The 14,689-nt window shown below is 43.7% G+C and overlaps 1 protein-coding gene across 19 annotated transcripts in view; it reads right to left on the bottom strand.

Moving 5' to 3' along the window:
• Positions 1 to 14,689, bottom strand: part of CACNA1D (calcium voltage-gated channel subunit alpha1 D) — a 302,856-nt gene that overhangs the window by 134,840 nt on the left and 153,327 nt on the right. For 12 of the 19 annotated variants that reach the window (XM_025456187.3, XM_025456181.3, XM_025456178.3 and 9 more), the window contains exons 6-8: positions 11,171 to 11,323; positions 10,451 to 10,647; positions 3,569 to 3,672 (exon numbers count right to left, since the gene is read on the bottom strand). In XM_025456187.3, coding sequence (XP_025311972.3) covers positions 3,569 to 3,672; positions 10,451 to 10,647; positions 11,171 to 11,323 — 454 coding nt within the window. Of the gene's footprint in view, positions 1 to 3,568; positions 3,673 to 4,236; positions 4,341 to 10,450; positions 10,648 to 11,170; positions 11,324 to 14,689 lie in introns of those variants that run through there. The other 7 variants (XM_025456183.3, XM_049098278.1, XM_025456179.3 and 4 more) reach the window with 2 other exon arrangements.

A 14,689-nucleotide genomic window follows, 5' to 3' on the forward strand; every position in this document is an offset into this window, starting at 1 on the left:
TGTTGTATATATAAGGTTGATATAAAGCCAGCCACCCTAGCAGGAAGGCTGCACAACGGGACCATCCCTACTTAAGAGACCAGGAGATGGAAGCTCAGGGCTACAAAGATAAGGCTCAGAGTTGGTGGGGGACACTGGCAGGACCAGAACCCAGGCCTTCGCATCTACCAGTCTCTTCTAGGGGGCCTCACCACAGGTACACCTGGCATCAGGTGGGGCCTACAGGTGAAAAAGTGAATCCACTGCCCAGGACCACCACTTCCTCCCCGCCCCCACCCCCTCAGGAATCTGGCAGTAATTCTAAAGAAACAAAGCACCGAGCCACCAATTAGTTCTCTTATTCTATTTACTGACAAAAACCTCAAAAGGGACAAGGAGCTAAATGAACAATGTTAAAAGTAAAAAATTCATGAAACTTCTAAAAAAAAAACAACCACCCACAGCATGAGAAGAGACAAAATCTGCCTGACTTATAAACTTAAATGACACATTCTTTCCAATCCTTGGTCATAACAGGATCATCTCCTCAATGACAGTGTAAAATTGCAGCACAAGCTACAGACATTCTTGGCTCCCCCTCCCCAAAGAACACCACCACCAGAGATAAAAGTCTTCATCTGTGTTCATGCTTGGCTACACAGGGTATACACTTCATAAACTTCATACTCACCTTGAGAAAAGATCTGTTGTAAAACCAAAGATTTTTCCAAAGCATCAGTCTTAGAATGCTTTAAAAATGTACCAACACCAAATCAAGTGTGCAGGTTAAAATCAGTTCACGAATACAATAGGATGGCATGGCCACACACACAAAAAAAGAAAAAGCCAAGGAGCAGAAACAAGTACTTCCAAGGGGTTAACAGACTTTAAAGACACACAAGCACCATTTAACGATTCTTCATTAGAAGGCAATAGCACAGTCTGAAGTTTCTAAAATGGGAGGCTTTTAATTCAGCACTTTAAGGATTATATGTGTGCGGGTCTGAGGGTCCCTAAGGGGCCATGCAATACAAGTTGTCTTCCTTTTAACATTTAGTTCCCTAGAAAAAAACTGTGAAGAACTCTAAGACTAAAGCAAATTTTTAAAAAACTTAGTAAGAAAATGCATACGAATAACTCGTTTTGATTTTTTGTTGCTTTGGGGGCCAGTTAAGGGGAAGGAAGTGCCAGAGGAGCTGGGAATTGTTCAGGGAGGTGGGAGCAGGCTCCTCATAGGTTCCCCCCTCCCGTAGATGCCTTATCGCCTTTCAAGATCCAGCTCACAGACATGCAGCCTACACAGCCCACAGCACACCTCTGCTCCAGCTTGGCCATCCTGCACTGCTTAACAGTCTCCCCACCAGACAAGGAGAGTCTGAGTCCAATGCCTCTGTGTCTTAGAATGCCGGCACCCCTGGTCTCTGGCCCAGAGCCAGCACACAACAGGAAATGCTAGCCGAACCAGCAGAGATGGCTGAAAGGCTCTGCTTTGCAGCCGTGGCTCTACTTTGCACCAAGTACCCTTCAGCACTGTGGCCTCACAGTGGAGCACCTTCCATGTGCAGCCCCCAGGAGCTGGGGCACAGCAGGAACGGACAGTGGAAATCACTGGGGAGTCTTGGATTTTATTTTTTCACATGCAATGTGTTCTCCCTCAGAAGGGATCTAAGTTTTGTTTTCATATAAAAATGCTTTTAAATTACTTATTATTTTCCCTAAAATATATCCCAGTAAACTGGTTGTCCCATGAGGGTGTCACTGTCGTCATCCTCCATGGAGGTCAATATTTAATGCCCGCCATTCTACTAAGGAGCCCCTCCTCCCATATTTTTCTTTCTCTGTCTTGAGCTGCTTCATCACGCCGGGGCGATGGCTCCTGTGCCGGGAAGCCTGGAGATAAGGCATGTCACTGGCACTGTTAAAATTAGCAGTTTCCATGGCCTCAGTCAGTTTGGTTGAACTTGGGAGACATGGGGCGCCAAGGAATGCACAACAGAATTGCTGTTAACCTTGTACAGGCCATTCCTGAGGCAAAATCGACACCATGCTGCTTCTCCAGGGATAAATTCCACCCTTACAAGCCCAACACTAACCTAAGGCCACAGAGACTCATCAGGATGAAAGCACTCTTCTTCACACAGGTGCTTACAAAGCCATTCATCTGTAGATGGAAGCTGTGTGTGCGCGTTGGGGGGGAGGTTTGATGCTGTCACACCCTCAACCCTGCCTCACTGGGGGCATGGGCTCCAGGGCCATCACTAGAGACGGGCTTCCACAACAGTTTTTCATCTGTGGTGTAAAAGTGAGCACACTCGGTCAAGGAGAACCCCAAATACGTTATCCCCTGAAAACATCAAGGCAGTTTAGAGGGCAGATCAAGAAGGGGAGCAGAGGTGGAGAAGGAGCTGTGCTCTCTGCTCTGGCAAAGGCAGCGTGTGGACCAATGCGATATAGGGCTCTTTGCTGACTCAGCATTCCATGAAGGTGTCACCCCTCCTCCCCCATCCTGAGACACAGACTTGGAAAGAGGAAGATAAAGGTGAGGATTTGCCCATGTGGACTCAAGTGTGCCACCAGTAAGTACTTCCTGAGGAAGTGTGAGCACAGTGGGTGACAAAGGCTCCTCTGGGGAGATGGGCAACCCCGGCTTCTAGCTGGGGTGCTTGTCCACCAGCAGTGGTTAAGTTCTGGAGCAGCTTCTGGGAGAGCCCAGGCAGCCCTTTCTTCCTTCTCAGGGTGCTACCCTTTCTGGGTGTCTGTGGGTGGTGAGGATACAGAGCCACCTCAGGGGCCTGGGATGGCATCTCTAAGAACAGGCAGGGCAGAGCCGAGAAACACCAGAATCCCCTGGCCCGAGTCAGCCTCCACTCTATGGAGAATCTTCTCTATGGAGAAGATGGACCACTCTATGGTCATCCAAGGAGTGGAGGCAGCGAAGTGAAATTTCAAAAACAGTGACTGAGTGAGCAGAATGATAAGGCCATAGGAAGTGCATATGCAAAAGCTGGTTGTTACTCTGCATTAAAGATTCCACAAGTTGAGACTAATCATGAATTAGAGGGACAATCCTCACAATGACAGTAGCAGAAAACCAAGCAAATAAATGACTTGAAGGATGTAAGATTTTGAAGTTGTTCAGTATTTATGTGCTAATCTGGGTTTATACCTCCTTCTCCATAAAATCTGAAACACTCTGGAAACATTCGCAACACACTGTGGGTAACTCAAAAAGGCCAGGTTATATACTAATGGGAACAAAGCCACAAAAGACAAAGACCCTCTCCTGAGGACACCGAGGCTGGGACTCCCTTCACTCATTGTAATCCACTTCTGCACATGGCCACACTGACACACCTGGCCTCAGGGAAATGTTTTCATTAAATTAATAACGTTTGGCAAGCGTCAGCAACACAGAATCTCACAGACAAGATACAGGCAGAGAGAATCACAGTTCAATCCAAAGCAACACACAGAAGGGACATCAGAGTCCACACGCATGCAGAGAAGCCGCAGGGAGCAGCTGGGGGACACGCAGAGCCGCCCCACGCGTGGCAGCAGCAGAATGTGCAACGTGGATCTGACTGCTTACCCGCTAAGGACACCAAGAACCAGGTTAAGGACGAAAAATGAGCCAAGGATGATCAGACTAACAAAATACACCCATGGCCATTCCCATCCTATCGCATCATTTACCTGTAAAATGTAAGGAGATCAGTTATCAGTTATCCATTTACTAAAGAGCAGAGCCCCAGGAGCAGCTGCCAGACCACACAGACTACTGCTCTTAGGACAGGGACCCCAGCTAGGACCTTTCACTTTTTGCCTGCAGGTAAGGACAAGTTCTGGTGAAATCTACAAACCTGGCCCACCAAGTGTCAGCCAGGATCAGCTCGCTTAGCTACTGTTTTGTACCAATTAATCTGCATATTTGGATCCAGACCAATAAAGCAATTATAAATGTATCTCATTTTAGGACAGACAAAAGGGCAAGCAATGGAATCTCTTTAAATTCCAAGCAACAACGCTGATTAGTTTCTGGTCAATAACCTTTCCATACCTTTCTTTCATAAAGGTTGGTGAAATTCCAGAAAGCATCTTGACTTGGGAAGCCTCAGCAAAAGAGAAAGCATCTCGGAGGACACAGAACATGTTTGGCACCCATCCGGCTGCCCTCCCCTCCTCAATCTAGCAAAACCTGTGTGGTCTTGGCAACTGTCCTTAGGACTCTGCTTTCAAGATGAAAGAGGTGTAGCTTACCCGCTCAATACACCAAGTACAAGATTTAGTACGAAAAATGACCCAAAGATGACGAGACTGACAAAATACACCCAGGGCAATTCAAATCCCATAGCATCATTCATCTGCAAGAAATGAGATGGTCTCATAGGAGCAGGTTAATAAGAGGATCTAATAAAGAGAGAGGTGACATTAGAGACAGTATTCAATATATTGAATTAAACATTTACTTAGATTTGAATCAGAGACAACAGTAGCCAAGGTACATTCACTATATATTCCCAACACGCGTGCACACGTGCGCGCGCGCGCACACACACACACACACACACACACACACACACACACAAACACCCATGAAGAGTCATCAAAGCTTTGGGGGCAAATAATAGCAGACTTTGACACAAGCAGGGCAATCAGCTGGGATCTGGCTTAATGGAAAGTCTTGGATGATGGACTTTCAGACTAGATCTTGGTAGATCTATTCTAAGCTAATGCTTAGCTAAAAAGTATTTCCTACTCAAGTTGTTAAAACTTTTTGCTTTTATCATTTGTGATGGTGGAAAAGTCTTACAGAGACAAACTTATAACATTTGACACTATCAATTCTTTCCCTTAAAAAAAAAAAAAAACACCTTAAAGTAATAAATTTCTATTGGAAGCCAACCCATCCAAAGAACCTGACCCACCTAAAATCTATATTATCTGCAATCAGTGAGTATAAGCACAACTAAATTAACACAAAGAAGAAAGTGTTCAGAAGTCAACTAGGTGACACACATTCAAGGGAGCTTTTGGGAATGAAATTTTTGCCACCTGCACCCAAGGAAGGACCCAGGATAAAGAAAGAAGCTTTTATCCCCACACCTAGCTTTGACCTAGATGACCCACCCACGAGAGTTGACTCCAGCTGTGAGCTGACCAAGACTAGGTAAAAGAGTCCAGAGGAACCCTGTGCCACTTTTTCTAGAAGAGTCAGACATGGCCTTTGGGGTAGACCCTCACAGGGAAGGTTTGGTCACAAGCAGCTTTCATGTGGGAGCAAACCAGTGCTTCAAGGTTCATGGCTAGATGGTATTTTCCAGCAGCACCTGTAAGTGTTAAATTAGGCAAACACTTCTCCCAGGAAGGAGGCATTAAGGACCAGTTTGGGGATAGAATGAATGGCTGCAGGCCTGACTTTGCTTGGAACACCCATAATCTTGGCCAATAGAACTATACATAGTCTGAGAGTCATGGTTCTTGTAAGCCCCTTCGGCCTTCAAGCATATGACTTCCTCCACGTTACCCGGCTTTGGATTTTAGCTTTACAGAATGAAGTGTGTGCATTTCACTATGTTTGCTGCATGCAGAAGCCAAACAGGAAAAGAGAACATTAAAAAAAAAAAAAAAAAAAGATCTAACATCTGTTGCTGAAGTCTAGGGAGAGGGCATTAAATCCCTTATGAAACACCTGTTTGGCCACATGAAAATTGATGTGCTTAATAGAACTCATATCAGTCTGCACATCTCACATTGGCAATTAGAGTAATGAATGAACCAGGGCCGTGGCTGCAATTGTTGATCGAATTAAGCTGGATAAACTAATTTCAGCAGGAAGGCAGAAGGTAATTCTTCCAAAGCAATGAAACCACTAAACTTATTTAAAAACCCATGTGTGGAAGAGAAGAACCAGGCTGCCTGGTGTAGTGGCCAGAGCCTGGCCTGGAGTCAGGACCTTCCATAGAGACCTCTCTTTGGACCTGTCTCTTCTAGGTTGGAGCAGTGCAGATAGAAGGGGAGTGTGTGCTCATGGTGTGAGGAAGGATGTGCAAAGTCCAACACTCCCATCAGTAGACCTCACTCTTGTACTGCCCTGGTGCGAGGTGACCCATCCTGGACCCAGCTGTGAGCTGACCAGGATGTGGTGAAAGGGCTGGTCAGCGGCCAAGCCAACCACTTTACCAATCCTCATTCAGGCCTCAGTCTGTTGTTGCACAGAATGTTCTAAGAACAGCAGTCTGTTCCACTTGGGAGGGCACTTAAAAATTAAAGCAGCTTTTGATCTCAGGAATAGGTGTTTGACAGATTCACAATTACTTGGATCAGAAATATCAACTGGAATGACAGCTGGGGGCTGGAGGGAAGGCCGCAGAAGATTATCTCTAACTCTACAGAAGGTGGGAAAAGAAACAAAACTTAAGCTCTAAGGGCCAGTCCTTCTCCAAACTTCTCAATCCAAGTCTCTTATCAGAGGCCAATATTTCTCAGACCTCACCAAATACATGGGAGAAGTCAGAACTGGCGAGCTGTCCCCCAAAATACCCAAATGACAATAAAGGCTCTGCTGGGAATTTTGTCTGCATGGTCTTTATCAACAATGAAAAAAAATCAACATGACCTGCAGCCTTTCAATTTACATTCATTCTTAAAAGTTTCATATCAAACTCATCATGTGGTGTCATCTGATACCTAGAAAATAATATTCTATTTAGTTTCTTTTTTTTTTCCCCCTCATTTCAAAGACTGAGATGCACATTCTTGTCTCCAATTAAAGACCAACCTAAAGCTTTTTGTTATTTTCTAACTGGTGAAGAACACTACTGGAAACTTGGTAATACTGGTTGGAATAAGAGAAAGGCAGGCTGTTGGCCAACGAGAGAGAAATTTCCTAGGTGTCTTGAACGAAGCAGATCATCAGTTTGACCATGAGAACTTTACACTGGAGTCTGGCAGCCAGCACCTTCATAGGCATGTTCACTGAGGAAGGAGCGTGGCGGCAAGGCAAGGGATCATAAATGATTTATGTGTGAGTCGCTCTTTCCTTAAACCAATGCTATTTTAATTTCCTATTTTTAAAAATATTTCCTCTGAGTTGAAGAACTGGTTCAGGTAGTCTAACTGTGCATCTTGCAGATAAGAAAATTAAAGCCCAGAGAGTTGTGGAGACCTATCCAAGATCATGCACCCAGCCCTATCCAGCCTTCATGTTCTTCCCTTGCCCTATACCCTGTTTCCTCCAGAGACAACAAATATATGTGGGTGAGGAGGCACTGTAATTATGCTTATAGAATGAACTTTATAACAGGGCTCTATAAGGACTTTTTCCCCACCAGAAACTGATAATCCCACTCCCACACATCCAAATAGTTCTAAGTATGTCCTTCTTGCATATTGGACCCACTTGTACTTTTCTCAAGACCTAGCCAGGCCTTTGCCAGAAATTCTTGAGAACCAAGGCATCAGTGAGCTTGAGAACATTGACCAAATATAAACTTGACAAGATGCTAAGTAATCCCTGGCAAAGACTTTGTCCACCATATACAAACATCTAGATGATTGCTTGCAATAAATATTTACAATCTCTTTAGTTGTCTCTCAAGATATTTCCTTTACACCTTATTGTGAATAAAAATTGATATTTAAATATGGCCCTTCTACATTGAGGCAATGGGATTATACCATGAGGAGTAAGGGTAACTAGTATTTGTTAAGCACTTGCTCTGTGCCGGTCAAGGATGTTCTGTTCTGGAACACAGCTGTGTACCTTCCATCTGACCATGGCCCATTAAATATTAAAAATGGTTTGGTGCCTTGGCTCTGGTCTTTCTGATGAGTTAATAAATATAATCAATAAGCAATGAAAAACAACCTGATGTGTTTCAGAGGATAAGATCTCAGTTAACTGTTTGGAAGATTACTTAGCTGCCCTCTAGTGTTCTAGAATGGTTCACAAACCTCTGACAGTAGAGAATGCCAAGGAAAGCGTGCTGGGTTCCAGTCTAGAGCAGGGGTCACCAAACTATGACCTGTGGGCCAAAGCCAGCCCACCACCTGCTTTTGCACAGCCCTTGAGCTAAAAGTAGCTTTTCATTTTTAAATAGCTAGGAAGAAAAAATCAAAACAACATTTCATGACACATGAATGTTATACAAAGCTCAGAGTTCAGTGTTTAGAAATAAAATTTTAATGAACAGAGCCACACCCATTTGTTTACATGTGGTCTATGGCTGCTTCTGAGCAACGTGGGCAGGCAGAGGGCAGAAATGCGTCCTTGTGACAGTGATATTATGGTCTGCAAGGCCAAATATATTTACCATGTGGCCCCTTATAGGTCTATAGATCTCTGATCAAGAACCACGACTACCGGCAGGAGGACTCTGGGGATGTTCACTGGGTCTCTCTATACACACATTTGATCTTCAAAATCCCAGTCCTTCTAAGAAAGGGACATAGACTGGGATAATGTTGATAAATTACTTGAGTTCCTCCATCAGAATAAAGATGCCCTGTAATTCACAGAGAATATAATTATTATATTGTCAAATTATTAACTCTGATTGTCATATTAACAATAGAGATGATAATTATACAATCCTAGGTGATACTTAAAGGTTCAGAGGAAAGCAATGGAAACTTTGGTTTCTGGGTGCATGGAATTTTCTCTCCTTTAACCACACACTCACAGTTTTCACTTGCTTGACAACAGGAAAGAGATTCTCATGAGAGAATCCATGTGCAAAAATTTAACAAAGTATAAAACTGTGTAGTCAAGGCATGTTGGATCAGCAGTGGACAGTTGACTCTGACAGAGAGAACAACAGAGCTGAAAGGAGTCAGATTTTAAAAAAATCAAAATATTGTTCCTATCCCATTTGGGGCAGGGGGCAGGGACCAAAGTTTGGGCTATTTGGATAAATCTTTTCTATTTATCAGAAATTTCAAGGCAAGACTGGAATTGAGATTAATCTAACGAGGATTTGCAACTTTGAAAATAATACTGACAATGAATGCTTTATCTGATTTGAAGGTCCCCTTGCCATAGGCATGGTCTTGGTTCATCCAATATAATTTCCCTCCTTCTTCCTCTTCCTGAAAGGCATCATCTTATGGATGTAAATAACAGTCATGCATACCCACACAGACATAGACACACACACACACACACACACACACACACACACACACACACACACTTTCTCTCTCTTTCCTAGGACAACAAGAAAAAGAAAAGAAAAGAGAGAGAAACAAGATACAACACGTTGGTGATGCTCAAAACTTTTTACCAAATTAGGCTCACACTTTGGGGAAGAAAATAAAAACATACCTTTTTTGCCTAATTGAATACATAAGGACTTCTACAATCCTATAAACATGGTGTTCAATGGTGAAGGGAAGCAAAAACCTACATATAACCACTGTGTGCCAGGTTCTCTGAAGGTATAAAGGAATATGGAACCCTAGAAAGAGTTTAAGATTTAGAGCCAGAAGCTACTTCTCAATTTGTAGGCCTAACTAAAGACTGCCCATTCAAGAAGTACTTTATCACTAATTGCCTTTTAACGAATCATTATTGGAATCCTGATTAATCCCATCTGAACTTGGGTTTAGGCTTAAGATCTGCATGTCGGCTGTTTTTCTTGGCAATCTGTGCCAGGGAAAATAATTTCTAAATTTCTGTGAGCTTTTTTAGATTCTATCAAATAAATAACCAAACAACCTCAGCTCTGGGAAATAGCTGTTAAGATACTTTTGTTCTTCTTTTATAGCAAATCCTTCTGGGTTCTGTTGGGAACAAGAATAACCAGACCTTAGCCATAGAAAAGGCGTCCTTCCGTTTTTCACTGCAGGTTGGATGGATCCACCAGCCCTGGAAGTTTGATGTGCCTTTCCTACCCTCTCTGACAGACTTCTATAGTTCCAAAGAAAAAGGAAGAGAGACATAGGAGCTTGTGCTGGGCTGATTTATGATATTGCTGAAGATGCAAAAGGGAAATAGTATAATATGGGGAAATCCATTTTGGCCTGAAGGTTGTACTAAGTTCATGGAAAGCATAAAAGGGATCCAATTTCTTCTGTTTAGTATCTGATAAAGCAAGCTACCTTTTATGTAAAAAAATATAAAAGTAAAAAATAAATCAAGCTCATGGAAGTCCAGGAGCATCTTAACCTGAAAAATAACCCCTGGCTCTCTAAGAATTTAATTCAGAACAGTCCTGACTTTGGGAGTTCCTCTAAAGGATTCGTGGGCACACTGAGCAGCATGTCCCCAGGCAGACAGCAGCTTTCTGGAGTGGAAACTAAGGCTAAGTGGAAACTAAGGAAAGAGGGGTCATCTCACTGAGGAGAGGGTCTGCTTCCCTTCCCAAGAACTGACTATCAGGGTTTCTTTTTCAGCTAACTCTTCAATGGCTCTAGCGAATGAAACACTCTATCAACAAAAGAACACCACACACGCTGTCCCCCTGCTGCTTACCCAGTAGAGCACATCTGTCCAGCCCTCCATGGTGATGCACTGGAACACGGTGAGCATGGCAAAGGCAAAATTATCAAAATTGGTGATGCCTCCATTTGGGCCAACCCAGCCACTCCTACACTCCGTGCCATTGGCGGCACACTGGCGTCCATTCCCTGAGAACGCACATGGCGCTGGGTCCTCTTCAGCTATGATATCTGCAAACAGAGCACACAGGCTTCACCACCCCACACATGAACACCAGGAAGCCCGAAGCCAATGGAAGTGTAGTGCCCTCGCCAGAGCTCAGAACACCTGCCTCCTATCTATGCTGTCAGTCTCCCACTTGACCCTAAAGGTCCACTTCGAAGTCTCCCTCCTTGGTGGCATATGCCATTTCTGCACTCAGAATCCACGGCTCTCTCCTCTGCCCTGTCTCTACAGCACCTTTCTTCAGCGTACAGAGAACGATGGTAGTGATTCCCCTCATGTTCTAGTTTTGGGGATACTTTATCTTATGTGCCAGGATGCATTACATAGGAAATCAGGATAGAAGAGATTAAATCCTCATTTATTCTGAACATAATTCATGCTAAGAACTGGCTGGTTCTTACTGGTATATTTGGCTCTTCCACACCCTCCCCACCCCCCATTTTGCTTTAGATTTTCCCAAAACCACAGAAGTTACTTTGGGGAAAATTAAATTTTTAAGTTACATTAGCTACCGTTTTCATTACTCACCTGAGTCAGCAAAAAAACAGGTTTTGTGCATTTTTCCAATAAAAAGTTCCAATCCTATAATAGCATAGATTATGATTACAAATAATACCAAAAGGGCTATGTGAAGGAGGGGGACCATGGCTTTTATAATGGAGTTCAGGACAACTTGTAAACCTAGGAGAGAGAGAAATAAGTTTGTGAGCCAGGGAGATACTTCACAGATACATACATATACATAATGTAATTCCTGATGATGTCTTGATGCCTGCCTCATGTATGACACACAGTAATAAAACTCAGAGATATTTAACATTAAATTAATATTAAACCTGGATAAGTTAAAGAAGAATCTAAAAGACCATCTAATCCAATTGCCTCACTCAACAGATGGAAAAACTAAGGCCCAGAGAGAGGACTGCCCAATCTCCAAGTCAGTTATTCATTCACATGTTTGTTTACCCATTCAACAGAATTCCTTGAACAGCAACCATGTGGCAAGCGTAAAATTTAGTGCTTTGGGGAATATGAAGATGTATTACATAAAGTACCTTCTCTCAAAGAAGCATATTCTAGAAGGGGAGGTAAGAATGAAACACACATCCCGCTAGGGTAGCACACAGATTCTATAGGAGTAATATCAAACAGTGAAAATTAAAGAGGGATGGATGAAGGACATCACTTCTGAGTGGGGTAAGACAGAGAACTGGGCAACAGCCCCCTCTCGCTAGGGCCTAAAGGTGGGAGAGGATGGACTGGCACAGGGGGCCCTGGGAGATGAGCCACTCTGGCCAGAGGGAAGAGCACCAGGAGCACGGAGGGAAACTAGGCAATGTGGGCCGGGCACCAGTGAGTTTTGGCTGGTGGTCACACAGTGGAAAGAAGATCAGGAAAGGAAAGCAGATTGCAGCTGGGTAGCTCTGGGTATTAAATTTGGATTACAGGGCTGGATTCTTAGCTCATCTGCAAGAGGCAGCCTCTTTTGAAAGATGGACAAGACAGCAAGAGGTGAGGCTGGCAGAGCGGTATCTGGGGAGCACTGGGATCCAGGCAGGACAGCCTGAGGTTAGGGATGAATCAGCAACAGAGTTTGAGGGAGGAGAAGGCACCCATGGAGGCCGGGTATTGAGGCAAACCCCTGTGCCTAAACAAAAACAAGGATGTGGAAAGGAGATTCCCCTGGAACAAGGGAGGTAGAAGGGCAAGAGCCACTCGGCACCCAGGAAGTTTAATCATGGGCTCAGCATTAAGGGAGAAGTGTCCTGCAGCAGGGACATGGACTTGAAGGATGAGGGTGGGGCGTGAACACCTGGAAGCCACGGTACAGGAGAGGAGTGAAATCATGGAAAGAGGGTTGGTGAGGCAACACTCAGGTTAGGAGTAGATGGGCGGAAACAGCAGACTATGGGTGAGTGGTCAGAAAGAAACCAGAACCCACACTGCAGCCAGGCTTCTGGAATCCTGGCTTTAGCATCCACGTTCTTCTCCTCAACCCCGTGAGCACAGCTGCTGCTCTGTGAGGTTCACGTTTTCCCCATTCTGCCCTTTCTTCCCCTTCCTCTCCCCACCCTCTCTCCTCCTTCACACAGCTCTTTTATAGTATCTTTTTCCCTCTCCCAATACATATTCCAAGAATGAGAGTGTAAGAAGCCAAGATGCTAGAGGTGAATAAGACAGAAGTCAGAACACACCAAGCAAAGAAAAAAAATAGTCATTAGCAATTGTAATTAAGATATTTAACTGTTCAAATGGTTTTAGGAAAAAAATGATTAATAGGATGACTTTTAATGTTTTCACCTTTTATCAGGAATTAGATGAAAAGAAGTATCTGCTCTCATGGACTTGGACAGGGGTTTGTTTTTTTTCACTGGGGGGAGGTTGGACATGGATGGGGCATTCCAAATCATCATCTGGCAGTTAGCTCTTCTCAAGTCTATGGTAATGAGTTATGTGTTTCATGAACATATTTGTTCACTGCAACTACTGTATTTCAGATTGGCCAAATTTATGAGATAATGAAGTTTATCTTAATGTGAATGTGTAGACTTTCCTGACATTAGGCTCCTTTATACATAATCACTGTGCAGCAGAGCTCATAGGACTCCAGTTTAAGAGACAGTGGGGTGGAACGAAAAGACTACTAGGCCAGGAACTGGGAGAAAATGGGTCTATTCCCATTCAGCCACCCACTGACTGTGGGAATCTGTATAAGCTGCTACCCCTCCACAGCCCTTTGCTTCCTCGTCTAAAAGATGATGCCCATGGACCAGATGATCTGTAGGGTTCTTTCCCATTTGACGGTCCAGGATTCTCATAAATATTTACCATCTGAGTATGGGTGGTTAAGAACTCCACAAATGTCTGAAGCACTTTCTTTTACAATACATATTTACCTCCCAACGAATGATTATACATTCATAAACACACACGGAATCGTGTCTTCTAGAACAGTCTGAATTCTCTATAGAAGGCACAAGACAATTGCCAGGTGAGTGTAAACAGTCACACCTTCCTGGGCACTTTTAACAATTTCATAGTTCTTAAGAAATGACTAGGCCCGAGGTACCAATCCTCATGGAAAACATCATGACCCAGACCCCCTGACCCATCTCCCCAAAGTCCAGTTGGGGCTGATGAGAGACTTGGATGTTCTCAAGTAGCACAATTAATAAATATGAGCTGAAAAGTCCTTGACAAGACTCAGGTCCCCATTTCTCCCTGTTGACCTCTGGGAGAGTGTGATGCAAAGTTCCATCATGTTATAGAAGGGAGAAAAGGAAGAAATATACTTTAAAACTGGTTCTCAAGAGTATCCAGGAACACTAAGCTAGTCGTTTAGTGAAAACCTCATTAAACAAGGAAGCCAAAACAATGATCTGTGAGTTCGGAGACCTTCACTAGCCAGACTTGCATGCGTGAAGCCACAGCACCTGCTTGTCCTTACAACACATACTGCAAACAGGCTGTCCTGTCATTTGCTCTTTGGGGAAAAAAGGTTGTCGTGGTTACTTTGAGATTAGATTAAACTATGACAACTAAATCTGAACGAACATGTTTGCTCATTGAACTTCTCATTTCATCATGTTACACATAACAGAACCAGTCATTTCCAAGGTATTTCTATTTTTCTCAATTGCTTCCAGACAGTTCTGTGGTTTTGACTTGTGCTGATCTTTTTCAATGAAAATAAATGAACCATCTGGAAAAACAAGTACACATAAAACACCACTCCCTACATTTTAAAATGTTAAATTTGGAAATATTTTTTTTTTCCAGAGAATTTTTGGTGTGTCCCGCATGCCAATACGTTTAATAAAACCTCATGAAGAACTTCTGGAGAGGCAAAAACATGATCTGTGCTCTTTTGATGGCTTTATGAGTCATGAAAAACAGGCACACCCTATCGTCCCGTATCCTTCACTCCAGTTGGAGCAGACAGTTGCTACCACAATCCTCACAGAGATGCTGGGACTTCTACCCTCAGGTCTCCAACAGGGGTGTCCTATCAGGGACACAGCCCAGTGAAGCATACTCCATGCTCCT

The sequence above is a fragment of the Canis lupus genome, chromosome 20 (genome assembly GCF_003254725.2).
Source record: "Canis lupus dingo isolate Sandy chromosome 20, ASM325472v2, whole genome shotgun sequence".
NCBI classification, from domain to species: domain Eukaryota; kingdom Metazoa; phylum Chordata; class Mammalia; order Carnivora; family Canidae; genus Canis; species Canis lupus.